At 36.7% G+C, this 20152-nt stretch overlaps 2 protein-coding genes across 2 annotated transcripts in view; one reads left to right on the top strand and one right to left on the bottom strand.

Annotated features, from left to right (window-relative positions):
- Nucleotides 1–20152, top strand: part of LOC149787550 (twinfilin-2-like) — a 49706-nt gene that overhangs the window by 17790 nt on the left and 11764 nt on the right. Inside the window, exons 6-8 of the mRNA XM_089973696.1 lie at nucleotides 325–429; nucleotides 16131–16256; nucleotides 19926–20076. Coding sequence (XP_089829822.1) covers nucleotides 325–429; nucleotides 16131–16256; nucleotides 19926–20076 — 382 coding nt within the window. The remainder of the gene's footprint in view (nucleotides 1–324; nucleotides 430–16130; nucleotides 16257–19925; nucleotides 20077–20152) is intronic.
- LOC149787544 (synapsin-like) overlaps nucleotides 19367–20152 on the bottom strand; it is a 406386-nt gene continuing 405600 nt past the window's right edge. Inside the window, exon 14 of the mRNA XM_089973694.1 lies at nucleotides 19367–19537. Within this exon, the coding sequence (XP_089829820.1) occupies nucleotides 19398–19537 (140 nt within the window). The 3' untranslated portion in view covers nucleotides 19367–19397. The remainder of the gene's footprint in view (nucleotides 19538–20152) is intronic.

Raw genomic sequence — 20152 nt, 5'->3', positions numbered from 1 at the left:
TGTGATTGTGACTGCTATACCATAATGCTGTATATTATGCTGTTCTCAGTGTATCATATTTTTCTGTATATTGCAGTTCTCATATAATGTGCTTCAGTATATATACCCTTGAAACAAAAGTAATTAGTACATTTGACAAATCTGTATTTACAGACATAAAGAAATGAGGATGTTTGACTTAAACACTTCCAGATTAAAGTGAGTTAAAGTAAACACGTATGGAGTCAGTCTGTTGTCATCCTTTTTGACTAGCCTGCCAATATTACATTCCATTATTCCATGCCTCATCGTGCATGGTAATAGAAAAGTTTTTTCATTCATTAGGGAGATGTGTCACTCTCAGGGTACAAGAAGCATCTAATTTCAAGGAATGCACCAGCACCACTGACATTTGCAGAAGAAGAGCTTGATCTAATCAAGAAAACAGAGGTAATTTATGAGATCAAACTATCTGGATTAATAGGGTTCAACGAATGTGGCAGATGGAACAGTGTAGTACAAGTCCTCCTGGGACCAAACAAAATATTTATAATAATTCTAACTGAGCAAAATAAACATTGGTTTTATCGGTGCTCTTTAGGCAAGCAGTTCTCATTGGTAAAGCAAAATTAATCTTGAAAATGATATTTTACATTTAGGATGAAGGTACTGATAAAAAGTTTTTAACTTTTATATATTGTAAGAGCTTGTTTCTTTTGTTTTATTTGTAATTAGTTTCTAATGGGTCTTTTTCACTTGCTCTGAACCTTGTTTACGTGTAAGTTGATCAAATTAGCAATCATTTATTTGAAAGCACTGATATATAAGAATGTGACAGAATATGGCTTTTCATGCATTTTTATGTCTTCATCAAATACATTGAGCAATCAGTTTAACATTGGTGAACAAGTTATTCTACCTCCATGAATCCAGCCCTCTCTGTTACAAAGATCATGGGAAGTTACTCTTCCAAATTACTTCCCCTTGCTGCTTGGTCACAGTATGTTGACCAATTTAAGCTTTAGCTCAAGACTAGCAACCACATTTACTCTGCCTCTTCAATCCATTGCATTTTTTGTTGTTGAGTCATTCATGAATTTTTATGATTTAATGTCTTTATTGAATGCTTAGCAGACTTGTTCATTTGTATTTATTGGCTTTTCTGGTTGTATTTTATCTCATGTTTGCATTATGCCCATTCTTTCTTTCCATAATTTCAGAGGAAAATTAAACTGCAGAAAGTGTAAGCATTTCATTGTCACTAAAGACACTTACACACCATTGCTCCTCTTCTAATCACTGCTTTGGTGGCCTAAGTAGTTAGAGCATTTGCCTCAGATGCAGGAGGTTGTGGGTTTGAACCCCAACCAAGTCATACCAAAAACTTATAAAAATGGTACTAGGAGCTGCCTCACTTGGTGATCAGCATTAAGAGGTTAGTATGAAGACTAGTTGGCCTGGTGTCAGGATGATGTGACTGTTTGGGACATGATGCTACATGATGCCCCAGTGCCTGACATCATTATTAACTGCCAGACTGCATATATCATAGCAATATGACTGGAAAATTGTTAAAGCTACATTAAAAATCCAGATCACTCAATCACTCACTCCTCTTTTAATCCATGCTGTGTCTGCAGTTCATGGTTTAAAAAAATGTGTTCCAACAACTTGTGAGCAACTAAGGAGCATGAAGAAGAGATTCTGGTTCAAGTCTTGAGATGCAGATATATGAGCCCTCATATCACACACACACAGACACACACACACACACCTCAAGCCTACCCCTGATTAAGATTCCCCATACAGTTCTGATGGCTAATGTTTCATTAGATATCACAGCTATAGTTCAAAGGGCCACATCCACATATTATTAGAATCTTGTATGCATCACTTTATCTAGCAAGCTACATCGGAAATGCAGGCTCTGGGGATTCTACTGCAAGCTCTCATGGTAACTGTCTACCAGCAAGTTGGAGTACAAGTGGAGAAGACTCTCTACAGGACATAAGGCTATCCATATGACCACATATAGCCTTAGTTCCTGTATGACTGGATGCGTGGGACAACAATCTGGCTTCACCATCCATGACAGTTTACAAAACCCATACTAGCTGTACTGGTGCCAACCAGTCTATAAGCCCAAACCCCTACCATCAATTATGGACAAATGCCAATTACAGTATACAAATTAAATAGACATAACTACCAATCCTAAAGGATATTCTAGGTCTGGGTATGGATATCCATGCCTTAAATAAGTCCATCCTCTGTTTTATTCACAGACAAGTATTAAATCTGCTTCTAAGCAGAGGAGGAAAACTGTTGCAGTTTCCTCACTTTTAGACTTGGCCTCCTTAGCTATTTTGCATCTGATTGTAAAAGCAGGTAGTTGTCATGCACTGGAGTCAGTATTCAGTGTAACCAGACTCCTTTTTCAACAGGCTTGGATCAGTCTCTTTTCAAACAATGATTGACTAATTCAGGACTCTTGGAAAGGCTGTGGTTCTCATATGTCAACCCTATTCCAGATAGTTCCGTAATGGGGAATGTTTGAAGATGGGTTGTGGAGTTTAAAGCCTCCAGACTCTTGCACTTTCACTCTGACTCTTGCTTGTCCCAAAAGTCAACAGGAAATTGAGACTGGCTGTAGACCTGAGACAGCTCAATCAGTTTATTGCTGTTCCAAGTTCTTTATGAAGATTGCAGCATTGATACAGCTGTTAAGTTGCATCAAATATATGATGCATCAGCTCTGATCTGGCATGTTGTCATGTTCCTATACACCTGGTTTGCTTCAGCTAATTAAGTCAATTCTGTGTTCTTCCATTCAGTTTGACCCTTAGACATTGGATCTTCATCAGGACTACATGAGTTTCCAGTTCATCCTTCACATCAATGGCAGCATACTTGGACCAAATTCTGCTGAATCACTGGGTAAATTTCCCTTCATTGCATTTTAAGTTGGGTGGTGAACAGGGACAGTTTGATCTTAATCACCTCTCAGCAATTTGTCTGTAGTATGTAGTCCTAACTAGTATCAACCTTGTTCTGTTTAGATCCAAATGCATTGACTGGGTCAGCAATGCATCGATTTCTGTCACATCTTCAACTTTTCACTGCAACTGAGGACATGTTCTGCCTCTGCTGCCCCTAAAGGCAGTGGAGCCCTGTCTCTGATGAATTAGATCAACAGGGCATGATTTCAATTTAAATTCACAGTGCCAGTTGTAAACAGGAAGGACTTGACAGTAGAAATATTTTAGGAAGCTCCCAGCTAAAGTTGTGGTTTGAAAATGATGCTAGAGTGTTGTGTTATAGGGCCCACATACTGCCCAGCTTCATGAACATATAGTACAGGAGAAGATAGTTAATACTGGAAATGAGGGCTATACTCTTCACTTTCTAATCAGATCCATGGGAAGACAGTAATAATTTCTAACAGCTCTTTGATGGTAAATTACTTCCTCAAGCACGGAGGGCCAAAATTATCAGAATTTGTTTCTAGCTAATTCATTATCAATTAGAGGCTAGCTACTTCATCTAGAATGGGACTCTCTGTCTGTCTTTCATCCTGTTATTACCAGGAAATAAGAAATAATCATTCACCCTTTTTCTTCAATTAATCCATTGAGAGAAGCAAAGATGCTGGATCATGTTGTTCATTTACTTGGGTGCTATCTGAGGCACACAGAAAGCATCATAGCACCTCACAGCTGCTCTTCCTATATCAACGATTGGGAAAGCAAGACTTGACATTAGGCACTGGCTATGTGACCACCATATTCTGAGCTGTCTCAGCATCAGGAATGCTTCATGAAAATATTAGGTTATTTAATTGGAGCCGTTTTAATGACTCTCGTAATCAGATGTAATGTTTCCATTTGAAATATTGTGTGGTCAGTCGGCTGGCATGCACAGTTTACTTTCTCCAGATAGCTTCTATCCATGTGATGTTATTGCAAAGACAAGGATGAAACCTTGTTGGGCCATTGCTACCTGCCCAGATAATCACCAGGCTCAGATCCTGATAGCACAACCATCATTTGGGGCATGGGGTTTATAATCTTTGCTGGATTTGCTCAGAAAATATTTGCTGGTAAGGCAGCACCCATGTACAAAACCCAAGGGATAATTGAGATCATCTGGTTGTGCTTCTGTACATGAGGAGTAAATTCATCCTTGTCATATTGCCTTATCTAGATTTTCTTGCATTCCTTTCTCTTACCAATTCTTCCTAATGATAAGGTGATCAGGTAATGTATTTGATGGCGAACAGAAACTTTATAGTAAAGTATGTTTCTCCTAGAATACTTGCTCACATTACTCTCAATCCCTCCCACCCATCCCAGCAAATGTGAGCATCTTGAGTGGTTATGATTAAGCTTAAACTGATACACATCAGGTATATGGGTGAACACATAGCATGTTGGGTGGGAGGGGGTAAGGGAAGATTAATTGTAAGAATTACTTTCCTTTGTCTTTTATAATAATATAAAAGTCTTTTAGGTGGGAGTAGATTCTGGAGGTAGCAGAGTTTGATTCCTAATGTTTATGTAATGGGGCGTGTATTTTCAGAGAAACCTAATTTTCAATAACATTTCCTTCTCAGTACAGAGTGTTCAATTCAGATTATATAAAAAGACAAGTGTCCAGTATCTGAATTTTCCATGTTTAATTTGATAAATCCATCATCACATCTATAATTATATCAACACAGTTTATTTTCGGAGCCCAGGGTGGCCAAGTGGTCAAAGGCACTTGCATTTACAGATCACAGACATCTCACCTCTATCCATGTGGGTTTAAGTCTCTGAAAAATGGCATTAACTCTGCAACAGCAACATTAGCTCATTTTTACTAATCATTGAGCTAGAAACAGTGAGGATAATAATAAAAAATAAAAATAGGGCTTTGTTTTTAGAGGGTGACACAATTAGTTTAGTTTTGTGAAACTAATCTGTCTTGCAGCCCCTATTATTTACACATCTGCATGAATTATTATAGACTTTGATTAAACTTCTCTCTCGTGCATTTTCTCATGCCTAAAGTGAAAGTCTATTTCCTAATAAAATAAAAATGCATTAAGTTTTTATTTTTCACATGGTTTTAAGCAAAAAATATAATTTTCATTACATTTGTATGCGACCACAATAAGAAGACTATACAAGACCATGCTAAAACTGATTTATTTACAAAATTATTTATATAATATAGGTAGGCACCAACAATGAAGGTGGAGGTTTTTATGTATAATTGAGGTTCTAGTCATGTACTATTAAACAAAGTTTAATTTTTCATCCCGTTTTTCCAATAATATTACCATGAATTTATTGTTGAACTTTCTCTTAGTTCATTTGGAATGCTTTTCCAAATGAATCAACCCAAGTAATGAAAACTTGTTTTGAATAGCTCTTTGTATCGGAAACAAGCTAAGAATCACTTTTGCCTTTACAATGTATTTGAATATATACTCAAACCTGTCACAAGCAGCCACACAAGGGAAGTGGCTTTTGAAGACAGATGATTAATAGAGGTTTATTTCTAAAGAACCTTGACATACCAGTGGCTAAGACAAGTGATTTCTTATTTAAATAGGTTACTCCATCATAATATCTTAGGAGAACTACTACCTCGCAAATCCAACCCTTCCAGATAAACGTTTTAGCTAAAAAGAGCTGAAATTATCTGGCCACCTATGTGCTGGTTGGGCAGAGTGATCTCCCTTGATATAGGGGTTGGTGGCAAAACCCTGAATATCCCAGTTACTACTTAACCTCATGCCAAGAATAACTGTCTCACAGTGAGAGACCTCGCAATCAAGCCAGAATCAACATTGATACAAGTTAAAGGAGACCTCACACTTCACAGAGAAAGCCTACTCCATCTAAATTTCCAACTTGTCTTTCTTTCTGTATCAACAGAATTCTGCCTTTACAATTTTAGCAACCTTTTATCACCTTTGCACATTAATTGGACTTAGGTACTTGCATGGGTAGCCTATGCAGCTTCACAATAAGTTTGAGCTTTTAATTATGTAAACATGCAAGACCCTGAGACCTATAGAAAACTCTTTATTACTTCACTGCATTTATCTGTATGGGTCGTCCTTGAACCAATCACAGGTAATATGGTGAGTTATTTTGGTTTTTACCTAAATGCTTGATAGCTTTGTTAAATTTGGCTGCTATTTACCAGTAATGCTATAAGGCATAGCTCTGCTCCATCTTTGTTTTCAATAATAAGACACAGATGCAGAGCTACAACAGTTTTATAAATTCTGATCTATTTGTTTCACAGATAAAACCATGGGCAAAGCACAAAAACTCACAACTAAGGACTGAGACACTATGAGCCTACTTACTGATATGACCTCAGTTCAGGAATTTTTGTGAGAGATAAATCAACAAGGGCTCTTCAGCCACAAAATGCCAGAAATCTACACAGAGACAGCTCCGGCACCTATGTCGCCACCACAGGACTCCTTGTTGCTGGCTGTACCTTTAGGACTTGCCTTATAAGAGAGTTCACTCAAGAAATGTTGAGGATAAACACCAAGCAAACGAACAAAACAAAGCATCCTTTTGCTCCACAAATACAGTCTGGTCACATGGATCAAACATCCTGTAACCTATCCCAACATTATGATTTGGACAACATCCTCCCTACAAACGTGGTATATTTCCTTTTCAACTGGCACATGCCTACTACAATGGATCTTCAGGTACAAAGACCTCTACACAGTAATTTCTCAGAAATCAATTTATTGTCCAGTCTGTCGAACCCAGAGTAGATGGACATTTATGGAGACCATTCTAACCTAAATATGGCCTCACAGCACTCCATTTATGATGCCGAGCTTAGTATCTCATCTTTCAACAGATGCCTCTCTCAGTTCTTTCAACCCTTGGTCAGTCAGTGACCATTGGAATTCACCATTTCTTCTTCATGACTTTTGTGAGTGGCAGACCTCAACACTCTTCTCCAGCTTCATCTCAGGCGGCTCAAGAAGTGTCAGCCTCACCTGATGCTTGCTCTCAGGCACCTTCTTAACTTCCTGATCTCACTATGTTGCAGGATGACTCAGCCTTCAGAGCTTCCGTTGAAGAAGTTTTCCGCCTTTTATCTTCAGAGTTCTTCCCTCCTCCTCCTACCTTTATCAACCACCTGGACCAGAGCTCCAGCTTCTGTTGATCTTATTATGAGAAGGGAAGAATCCAACTTCAAATTACTTCCACAATATGGCGGAATCACAGACATTTTGAATGGTTTACATCAGCATTGTTTTCTATCAATTTTTTTCAGCAGTTCTTGCCATACACAAGCTTTCATTGGGAAATCCCAAAAATTGACTAAACCATACTCTGTTCATATGGATTGAATATCTTTCAGTGAACTCAACAATCATTCTGCAGTGTGGTAGCCACAGACTCTGTGTTGGACTTGGTCTGGATGGCTATCTTCCAACAGGTGGAACACAACTCATCTTTTGATTCCACGGTACATGGGAGTCTGTTTCTAAAATGGCAGAACAGAGCTGCTGAACCTACTTAGCCAATGTCATCACAGCAGCTGCAAATTTATAATTGGCAAAACGAGATGCTTTGCTCTCCACCTCCGCTTCCCTAAAGGATCATCTTACGGCCAAGCTATGATCACAACTGTTACCCTCTAATTTTCTTTTAAACGGCCAGTTCGATGGAATACACAGATAAGCCACAAAGGAGATGAATTATCATGCACCTCAACCATAACACTGAGACATGGATATTTTGGGAAACCAAGAAAAGGAACCCAGGGACATGACTTGAAGTTGTCCTATCATATTCCTCATGTCGCTAATCATGGTTCTTATGAACCAAATTGGACAAGTAGCAATCATTTACGCTGAAGATTCTTTTCATGACTGCCTCCATCTTTCAAAAAATGAAATCAACTCCATAACCCCTTCCAATGAATCGAGGTAGAAGGAAGGCTTCGGTTCTTTGCTATGATGATCATTGGACCCAACAAGTGGTTTCTGAGGGACTCTGCATCACTTTCAAAACATCTCCTTTATCCAGAATCCCATCAGCTACAAACATTCCAACAGACACATTCAAAGCCACCACCTTGCAGCAGGAAATAAACGACCTTCTGCAGAAAAGGGCAGTATTGTTTCAAATTTAAATTCCCAGAATTTTATTCCAGGCTTTTCTTGTTCCCAAAAGCAAACAGAAATCTGTACCCTGTCATCAACCTAAGCACACTCAGTCAGTTCATTCACAGTCCTTGGTTCTCAGTGGAAACACCAGTGCATTTTGAATGCTGTTGAAGAGGGAGACTTTGTCTTAAAAGATGCACATTCCTGTTCACAAGGCTTCCAGAAAATTTCTGCTTTTTGTCCTCAGTGACATTATTTATCAATTCTGAGTGCTCCCATTTGGACTTGACATCAGTCCCTGGGGCTTCTCTCATTTTATGAACCATGTTATGGCTTATGTCTGGACCATCTCCAAGGTGGTGGCAACAAGTTATGTGGATGACATATGAAAAAACATCTGGTGAGTTATATATATATTAGAATGCAGTATGATAACCTTTGTCACACTGCTAACAATCTGAGTCTAGGTAGTTCTATCTCAACAATCTATTCATCTAGATATGGAATTCAACACACAGGCAAACAGAGGACATCTCCCTCAGGAATGGGCATTGAAAATCAGGACCATGGTGGCTTCGTCACTCTCCAGGGAATCTTCTCCACATGGGAATTCCTTTGCCTTCTAGGCTTGCTCACTGCAGTGGTGGACCTCATCATCCTAGGTAGCCTTTTTATGTGCTTGTTACAAATGATTCTTTTATCCCAGTGGAGGTCAAAAGTTAGCCCACTGAACCAAACTCTCCCCATTTGTATAAATGTGAGCTACCAGCTACAGACTTGTAATGACCTAACTTGACTCACAGTGGGTAAACCTCTGCAAGTACAACTGCCAGAGATTACAGTCTATATGGATACAAGTACAGAAAGCTGGGGGGACACACCTACTGCTGCCTTTTTGGGAAGCCAATGGAGTGTGGTCTCCCCAGGACCAGCATCTACATATCAATATCTGCAAGATGAAGGCCATTTTGAAAGTCTTTCACTGGTGGCAGGAATTTTTAACTGGAAAGGGAGTCCTTCTTCTATCTGACAATTCTACAGTGATCACTTACCTCAAATGGCAAAGAGGAACCAAGTCCCCAGTTATTTGCATACTGGTGTGGGACTTTCTAAATTGGTATTGTCAGCAACAAATCCATGTCCAAGTCCATCATATTCGTGGACATCTGGATGCAATAGAAGATTCTTTGTCCCAGAACAATTAGTTAATACAGATGGAATGGTTCCATCCATCGGTTTCATTCAGATATACACCTATGAGATCGACCAATGATGGACCCGTTTACAACATGGTGGAATACCAAGCTCCCAACCTTTGTCTCACCAGTCTCCGATCCCAAAGCCTAGGTAGTCGATAAACTATCCTTAGATTGGATGCATACACCTATCCTCCACCACCTTTGATTCCAAAGGTGATACAGAAGCAGGAGTGTTACCTTATCTTCATGGCACTATTTAAATGGGAGAAGTTGGAATAAACAAATTCTTCAATTCATTGCAGAAATTTGATGGAAAATAGAGAATTTCCTTTATCAACTCAAACAAGCATGTTGGCAGTTGTTTCACACCAAACCCAGACCTACTGATCTGACATGTCTTTATCATATTAAACAGGCCCTTAGAAGTAACAGTTCTCTCAACTAGTCTTGGAGAGAACTGCTCAAGCAAGAAGCCCTCTACTCTGTAAGCATACAAAGGCAAATGGAAATTTTTACATAGTGGTGTACAAAAGAACACATTCTGACACTACAAGCAAACTTCCACTTGCTCATTGACAAGAAAAAGCTAGCATCAGACACAATCAAAGGTTTCTGCTCCACAATCACTGACCTTTCATCATCATGGCAGAATTGTACAAAAAAAAGACTTGCCCTTCTTTTTCTCCATATAATTCAGTATGCCTCATGAATTTGCATGCAGGTCTATATAACTCAGTATGCCTCATGAATTTGTGTACAGGTCCATGGATGTAATAGCAGATTCTTTGGCATGCAAGAAACACCAATGAAGTGTTATGTGTGCTTATTACTATGGGTACAACACTATACAGGTGACAACAACACTATTGGTCCACCATATTTAGAATAAGATTGGTTTTCTATTTAGTAAACACAACAGACAAAGAATAAGAACTCTTAGCTTTCTGACATTGATTGGTTAGAAAATTCAGTTGAAATAGTATCATGTAAATCCTTATTTGTTACGTTTATTCAGTAAATCTTATGTGTTTCTTTTCAGACAGGTGTAAGTATGGTTGTGGTAAAGCTATTTGTATATTCTGTACATGTATGTCATCAACAATACAGTCTTCTTGCATTTGGCCTGAAAAGTATGATTATCCAAAGTACGTTCATGTACATTTTTAATTGGCATAGCAGTATACCTTTCATTTTGCCATTTGACTCTTCTATTTGCAGTACAGTAACATAACCTATTAAATAACATTATTCATTGGTAAGGAAAAGCTGGTTTGGGATCTTGATTTTTCAGTATTATAAAGTGCATGTAGAGCAATTAATTTGCATCCACTTTTAATATTCAGATTGTATGCACTCTTTGAAATTATCATGAATTACCAGGGCAAGTTTTAGTAATTTGATAATAAAAGGCTTACATTATATGTATCTTTCAGCAAAAGGCTTACATTATATGTATCTTTCAGTATTTTACCCAGAGTTATAATATGCATATTGCATGAGCATCTAAATATAATTTCATTCTCATGCTTAAATGATATTACCTTACTTCTCCCATGTTTAGCCTGATGTTTTATGATAAACTGATCCCCTACTTTCAAAGACAATGAACCATCCCCAGATTCCTAAAACAATATTCACATCACGGCAGGGCCTCTAGGCTTATCCTAGGAGAAGTACTTGTAAAATGTTTTGTTTAGAGCATGTGCAAATTAAATTTTGTGTGTATTGTAAGCATTTGTGTCAGAAATTTCTGTTTAAGCTTCAGGCAGTTGTGGACATTTCTTTTAATTTGTCTGATCTTATAATTATCAGTTATTGTACTGCTGACTTACCAATATAGAATACTGACCACAAAATGATGGCAGTTATAGAGGTCACCTGAAAAGATATTGTTGGAATCTTGGTTGTCAATTCCAAAGTAGTATTGGCTATATTGTGCCCAGGAAATGGGAGCTAATTGCCTTCCCCAAGTACATACCAAGATAGCCGACTTGGACAGGCACTGAATCTGCTACAGCTGCAATACAAGTCCAACACTATGAACTGTATACTAATTCAGCAGACCTGGGATGGACTGGGCAGGTATTGAACCACGACATTGAACTGCAAATCTGACACTCTTCCAACTGGGCTACTACAGGTCCCTTGCATGAAAAAGTATATTATTCAAATATATTTTTCTACAGTTTGCTGAACTGGGGCTAATGTGCCAAAAGTACACATATGATTATGTATTTCATGCATCAATACAGGAGCAGTTACAGTGTATGGCTAAAACAGAATCCTCTGTGTGATCTTTCATTATGCCATTATTTTTAGTCAGATGGGACAGACATGTTTTATAGCCAGATGGGACAGACATATTTTATAGCCAGATGGGACAGACATATTTTGCTTGCAAATGAATGTAGACATTTAATAATTATTTCAGTTTATTTGGTATTTTCTCTTTTCAGCTGTTTCTCCACCTATTCAGCCTCTGTTGCATCTCAACTTCCTGTTTTTTTCTTCTTTTTCCCTTCCTACTCATTCTCCATTGGCTGGTTTGATTTGGTCTCTGCTGAATAGAAAAGCAGAATAAGTGAAATCCAACTACTAAATCAATAACTTGACTAACTTCAAAGCAGTTTTATAAGATGGCAAGCCACAGAACTGCTTACAGCAGTCAAGTGCAAAACATGTTCTTTTGTCTGATATCATATTAGATGATTAAAACCACACTTTTTACTATGATAACGTATAGTGTCTTCCATGTCTGCAAACATTAATACAAGATGCACATTGACATTGCAAGTTTGCAGATCATACTGGTACCATATATACTTACTTATAAGTCAAGTCAAACTGCAATCAACAAAAATCCTGATCTTCCATAGCATAATATGCCTGCTGATCAGTGTCTCATTTGGTTGTTCTACTGATTACTCCTAACAAACTGCACAAACCCAGATCTCCTGGCACATTACTATGCGACGGCAGATCTGGGTTAGTGCAGCTTGCAGTTGGACTCATAAGCAAATATATATGGTATATTTCTTCTGTCTTTTGCATTCTTCTTTCACTGGAAACTTTCAAATGCCAGAACAGCTCTTGAGAAAAGAAGATATTAAATCAAACAAATGGAAGAGGCCTTTTCATGTTCCGGACTTATACTATATGTGACACTTTTCTTCATATCTTCTACTGTTTGCCTACTGTATAAATATAAATGATTTGTCTAATTACTATGATGAAAGTGACCTTTCTTTTTCATATGTATCAAGACCAATTCCATTTGATAAATAGGTAGAGATGTTAATGCATTAAGTATGCTTGTTACTGACAAAGTAACCTATTAACTTTTACCATACTAATTGCATGTACACCACTTTATCTATGAAAGTTGTTCAGGTGAATAGTTAAACTGTCATGTCCTGCTTCAATTCTCTTCAATGACATGCATTGTGATTGTAGGTTGCTAAGAAGGAATACCAGAGTATCAAGGTTAACTATTTACAGTCGATTTACAGCCATTGCATATCAAGGTTAACTATTTACAGTTGATTTACAGCCATTGCATATCAAGGTTAACTATTTGCAGTCGATTTACAGCCATTGCATATCAAGGTTAACTATTTACAGTCGATTTACAGCCATTGCATATCAAGGTTAACTATTTATAGTCGATTTACAGCCATTGCATATCAAGGTTAACTATTTACAGTCGATTTACAGCCATTGCATATCAAGTTTAACTACTTACAGTTGATTTACAGCCATTGCATATCAAGGTTAACTATTTATAGTCGATTTACAGCCATTGCATATCAAGGTTAACTATTTACAGTCGATTTACAGCCATTGCATATCAAGTTTAACTACTTACAGTTGATTTACAGCCATTGCATATCAAGGTTAACTATTTATAGTCAATTTACAGCCATTGCATATCAAGGTTAACTATTTACAGTCGATTTACAGCCATTGCATATCAAGGTTAACTGTTTACAGTCGATTTACAGCCATTGCATATGATAGCCTTGATAATTGAACTTGTAACCATAGAGGTTAAAAGTTGTTAAACCACCGAAGTGTCAGAGTCTCATCACATAATATTGTTCATTACTAAAATATGGGAGGGGGTCTAAAATGGATATATTGTCCATATATTTTATTTAATTGAGACATCTTCTGATTATAATTTTGGGTCCATTTATTTACTGTTCTTGGCAATTATTACTAATGGTGTTGACTGATTTTTTTCCATGTCATATACTTGAAGAGCCTATGAAATGGCCGGCTGTCCATAGAGTTCATTATGACCATCCGTAACATTTGATATCATTACTCTGCCTACACTTCTTGAAAGACTGCAGTGAAACTTTACACACATACATTCATCCCATGGTCTGGTCGTTCCTAAATGAAATTGGTCTGACATACATTATTCACAGCAGCCACCTTGAACATCTAGTTAGTTGGCACTAAATGGAAATTGTTTTCTGCTCTGGCATCCAACATGGCTGCCATTACAGCTATTGAAAAATAGTTTATCATTACTCTTCCTGAATGGGTGGTCATTATGTGGTCATTGAGTTTCACCAAATGACTTCTTATAATGTCTATGTCGTCCTGAATGGGTGGTCATTATGTGGTCATTGAGTTTCACCAAATGACTTCTTATAATGTCTATGTCGTCCTGAATGGGTGGTCATTATGTGGTCATTGAGTTTCACCAAATGACTTCTTATAATGTCTATGTCGTCCTGAATGGGTGGTCATTATGTGGTCATTGAGTTTCACCAAATGACTTCTTATAATGTCTATGTCGTCCTGAATGGGTGGTCATTATGTGGTCATTGAGTTTCACCAAATGACTTCTTATAATGTCTATGTCGTCCTGAATGGGTGGTCATTATGTGAACATTGAGTTTCACCAAATGACTTCTTATAATGTCTATGTCGTCCTGAATGGGTGGTCATTATGTGGTCATTGAGTTTCACCAAATGACTTCTTATAATGTCTATGTCGTCCTGAATGGGTGGTCATTATGTGAACATTGAGTTTCACCAAATGACTTCTTATAATGTCTATGTCGTCCTGAATGGGTGGTCATTATGTGGTCATTGAGTTTCACCAAATGACTTCTTATAATGTCTATGTCGTCCTGAATGGGTGGTCATTATGTGAACATTGAGTTTCACCAAATGACTTCTTATAATGTCTATGTCGTCCTGAATGGGTGGTCATTATGTGGTCATTGAGTTTCACCAAATGACTTCTTATAATGTCTATGTCGTCCTGAATGGGTGGTCATTATGTGAACATTGAGTTTCACCAAATGACTTCTTATAATGTCTGTGTCGTCCTGAATGGGTGGTCATTATGTGAACATTGAGTTTCACCAAATGACTTCTTATAATGTCTGTGTCGTCCTGAATGGGTGGTCATTATGTGAACATTGAGTTTCACCAAATGACTTCTTATAATGTCTGTGTCGTCCTGAATGGGTGGTCATTATGTGAACATTGAGTTTCACCAAATGACTTCTTATAATGTCTGTGTCGTCCTGAATGGGTGGTCATTATGTGGTCATTGAGTTTCACCAAATGACTTCTTATAATGTCTGTGTCGTCCTGAATGGGTGGTCATTATGTGAACATTGAGTTTCACCAAATGACTTCTTATAATGTCTATGTCGTCCTGAATGGGTGGTCATTATGTGGTCATTGAGTTTCACCAAATGACTTCTTATAATGTCTGTGTCGTCCTGAATGGGTGGTCATTATGTGAACATTGAGTGTCACCAAATGACTTCTTATAATGTCTATGTCGTCCTGAAATGGTGCTGATCTTTTGTGTCTGTCTTGAAAATCTTGCTAAAACTCAAGAATATAAGCATAAATTTCAACACACAGTAGTTTTAAAAAAATGAAACAATGGATTCCTGGAAATTGATTTTGGCCAGTAGAGCATTAGTTAATTCAATGAAGTCTTGTTCTACCAAGAAACTAAACCATCCCTAATTACTACACAGTATTCACAAACTACCTCATCATTTAGTATGCTCAAATTTATAGTGTCTATAATCACGATTAGATTTATTCAGTATGTACAAAAGCAACTTTCATCTAAATGAATTACAACTAAAATGTGTGTGGTCATTATTATCATTCTGCTTATAATTTATATGTATTAATTTAGCTTGCACTCAAGTTTAGGAGGTTTGTCAGTGTGATGCATACTTTGATTTTATTGTGATGGTTGTTTTATTGAAATTAGTTTTTATTTATTAATATATTTATTAATATTAGTATTGATTGATTGAAATTAGTATTGATCTATTAATATTAATATTGATTTATCAATATTAGTATTTATCTGTTAATATTAATATTGATTTATTAATATTAGCATTGATTTATTAATATTAGCATTGATTTATTAATGTCATTAATGAATTATTAATATTAATATTGATTTATTAATATTGTATCATTTGCATGGTGATAGTGAATCATTCAGAATGAAAAGAAAGTTTATGTGTGTGCAAGTCTAGGAAAACTTCCTCACCCTGCAGCCATATAAAAATTAGGAAAATTTAAATGGGTAGGAAAAAGTAAATTACAGTATCACTTATTTCGATTTGTTTTGTAATATAAGGTATACATCTCTATTAGTCCAAAGATATTTATGAAAATTGACATTTATCATCATTTTCATAAATATCTTTGGACTAATAGAGATTTATTGTTTCAGCCCTGCATTTTGTAGTGGTTCTAAACATCTTTTCTGATTTATATATTGGTTACATTTTATATTTGATCAGGTGAATACAAGCGTTCATGTTGATTCAAAGCACCAGACAATGAAAGGTTTACAATTTCCTGTCTCAGATGAGGCCCTTCAGAAGTTACAAGATCTCAGAGAAGGTCATATCACCTATGTACAACTGGTAGGTACTTTCTTCCAAAGCACTGGTAGCAGTTGAACTGCCTTTGTTAGAAAATCTGAATGTTGATAGATCGTTTGGAAAATAGTTTTGTTGGTGGAAATATAATTTGAGAAGAAGATGGCTCTTTTTAATGGGGTTGGACTCAATAAAAAATGTCTGTACATGTTTGAGTACAGTCATCAGGAATCACAACACAAGTGACTAGCAGAAATTGATTTTTTTCTTTGATATTTAATCACTTGAAGACACTGAGCCAGCGGTAGTAAATAGGCATTGATTAAAGAAAGAGTAGTATCATGACAAAATTAAAAACTCCTGTTGCTTACAATTTTGGATAAACACTGTTATGGCAGGGATTTTTGTGTTTAAATTCATCACTGACTTAGCAAGCTTTAAGTTTACTTCCTCAAATGAAAGCTATTTTAGGGTATACTGGAGTCAGCTTATCTGTCTGTCCACCACACTTTACTTTGCTCAATATCTCATGAACCCTTTGAGTTATCATCATGCAATATGGTGTGCTTTTCTTATCGTAACTAGACAATGTGTATTAGTGAAAACGTAGTTTGTCTGATCAACAATTTTAGAGCTGTCCCCATTTTATTTTTTTTACAAATTATGGTTTTCAATCTCCCTTCCTAATATTTCCAGAAATGACTGAGATATATTCTTGAAACTTGGTATGTAATTGTATCATGACAGTAGTTTGTGTCCCATACAAGATTTTGCTTATGTAATGTGATGTATCTTTATAAAACCTGGCATGCTCTTGTATCATTGCTAGAATGTGTTTTGTAAAAGAACGGGTTCTGTCTGATCAGTACTTTAAGAGTTTTCATAAACACTCTCAATCTGTGACTCCATTATACTCCATCTGTGACTCCATTATACTCCATCTGAGACTCCATTATGCTCCATCTGTGACTCCATTATACTCCAGCTGTGACTCCATTATACTCAATCTGTGACTCCATTATACTCCATCTGTGACTCCATTATACTCCATCTGTGACTCCATTATACTCCATCTCTGTCTCCATTATACTCCATCTGTATCTCATTATACTCCATCTGTGACTCCATTATACTCCATCTGTGACTCCATTATACTCTTTCTGTGAATCCATTATGCTCCATCTGTGATTCCATTATGCTCCATCTGTATCTGATTATACTATTGACAGTTAAATATATTCTAAAATGTTTGGTATATCTTCATGAAACATGAAAGCATTTGTATCATGGCAAAAGTTTATATCACTTATAAGAATGGACTTTGTCAGATTAGTTCTTTTAGTGATGATGATATTTTGTAAGCGTTCACATTCCAACAGATTTGGTTCTAAAATCTAGTTATTTTTGTAAAGCTAGAAATAAAGAAAGATTTGGTTCTAAGATCAATGTTAATTTTGCAAACTTTGAAAGAAAAAAATGAAATGGAAGTTATTTTTTTCTATGAATATGATATGATAAAAAAATTCAAGCTTAATTACCACTCCTGTGTCACCATAGTTACATTCCAACTGAAATCTTGGAGTTTTGACAGAGTGCAGTTTATGTATTAAAATATATGACTTTGTATTTTAAGTATTTTACCACTTTTGTCTTTGTTTTGTATACTTTACTGGGGAACCTCAATTTATTGGTTTTGTATAATTTACTGGGGAACCTCAATTTATTGGTGTTGTATAGTTTACTGGGGAACCTCAGTTTATTGGTTTGGTTTAGCCAGGATTGTACTGACATACCATTAAATGATATACATTCAAAGATACGTATGTACCTACCTACCAGCATCCATCCATCCTCTATATGCCATATATTTTTCAACAAACATTGATTAGTGTTTAGATAATTGTCAGCAGTCATTTGAATAGGAAAATCTGTTTATTCACCTACTTGGTGTACATGCCTTAATACTTTGGTTGACATTTGTGTAAATAGTTTCTCGGGAAAGTGACGAAGTTTTCAAGGACTTTAGAGTCAGTACCATTGTCCCTTTCAGTACCTCAGGCCCTCAGCTTGTTGACTTTTTTCTCTGGCTTCATGAGCAGAAAAAATTGGTGCCATTGACCATTCTTTGATATCTGACACATTTGGGCTGAAGATAAATCGGTCAATTTTGATTTAAATAGACCAACATCTCTCACCTTGTTTTTACAATGGAATCTGTCCTGGGTCTTTACATGGCTCAATTCAGATAAATTCAAGCCATCTGACTTGACCTTGCTGAAGTTGTTATCATACAAAACCTGTCTCCTGATAGATTTAGGACCGGCATGCAAGGTGAGCGAGTTACATGCCCTTTCAGCCATCTGGATCAGAATTTGATGGTGAAGTGATACTCATGACACAACAAGGCTTTGTAGCCAAGAACCAGTTAACATCAGTGGGCAATCAGTCATCACATGATCCCTGTCATCTATAGAGAAGTAAAGGGCAGTGGCCAATTAAGATTTTGCTCATGCCCTCAAAGCACTGCTTGAAGCATACAGAGACAGGTCATGGCAACCCCAAACGACTCTTTCTCCCAGTGAAAGTGGAAAAATAGGATATGACCTCCCAAGCTTGATCTTTGTTGCTTTAGTAAGTTATACACTTGGTGTACACATCAAAGGATCAGAGGATATACACTTGGTGTACACATCAAAGGATCAGAGGATTTCAGCTTGTGCAATTAAAGCGATCTCTCTGAGCCTCACATTCAAGTGCAATATTTCGGTTGAATGAAGAATCAACCTTCTCAAGTTTTTATCACAGGATTTCTTCACAGAGACAAAACCTAAATCTGGGTCCTGTGTCTGTGACCCATATGTTCACTAGACCCAATTAATCCAACGCAGCCTCTTAGCTTCACTGAATTTGCCTTTGAGTTTTGGCAGTAAGAGATTTCAGTAATCATCTCAACCTGATAGAGCAGTCATAATTCAAGTGACCATAACCTGTGTTGCTTTAAATTGGAGAATGGGTTATCTTTCACATAGGGAATCCATTCTTTCTTTCCTATAAGGATACCCAAGGTGTAGGTATGACACTCAGCATTCCCCCCCTCCTATTGTATATTCTCATAATGTTAATGTGATAGAAGAATGTATTCCAAGGTGTAAGCAAATATTTCTGGTTATGTTTCATTGAGAATACTTACCCACTCACATTACTTAATGGCCCTTCCATCCATCCCACTATGCAAACATCCATAATTAATGTGCTCAGCTTAGAACTTGGCAACACCTGGTGGTGGCAAGGGGAGGTAATGGCATGAGTTATTGCCCTGTTTATCTCTGTAGGCAGAAAAAAAATATTATCCTCTGTTAGTAGGGTTGAATTTAGGAGGTAGCAGGCTTATATCCTAATGGTAATTTAATTAGGTAAGTATTCTCAGAGAAACATAATTTATTATAAAATTTGCTTTTCCTCAGTTACTAAATTCAACAAAGGTTTGTGTGTGTATATATATATATATATATATATATATATATATATATATATATATATATATATATATATATATATATATATATCAAAGAATGATTGAAAATAGTGCATTATATTTTTCAGCTCTACCTTGATTTATACATTAAATCCTTCCTATATTCACAAATTCTCTCTATTATTTCAAAGAGTGTGGTTAAGTCCCTGCTAATCTATTTCTCCTTTATTTTTGTACAGAGTATAGACTTATCAGGGGAAACAGTTGAACTGGAGGAAGCATCAGACATTGGGGTGAATGTGTTGGCATCCAGGGTTCCTACTGACCATGCTAGATACCACATCTTCACATACAAACATACGCATGAGGGAGACTACACAGAAAGTACTAGTATGTAAATCATTAAGATGCTGCTTGTTTTCAGATACAGATGGGATTATTTTGAAAGTACTAAAATAAAAACATG

This window comes from Sinohyriopsis cumingii, chromosome 11 (assembly GCF_028554795.1).
Source record: "Sinohyriopsis cumingii isolate HCF-2022 chromosome 11, ASM2855479v2, whole genome shotgun sequence".
NCBI classification, from domain to species: domain Eukaryota; kingdom Metazoa; phylum Mollusca; class Bivalvia; order Unionida; family Unionidae; genus Sinohyriopsis; species Sinohyriopsis cumingii.
Note: the sequence above shows the minus strand (reverse complement) of the source record. Positions and strands in the feature narration are given on the sequence as shown.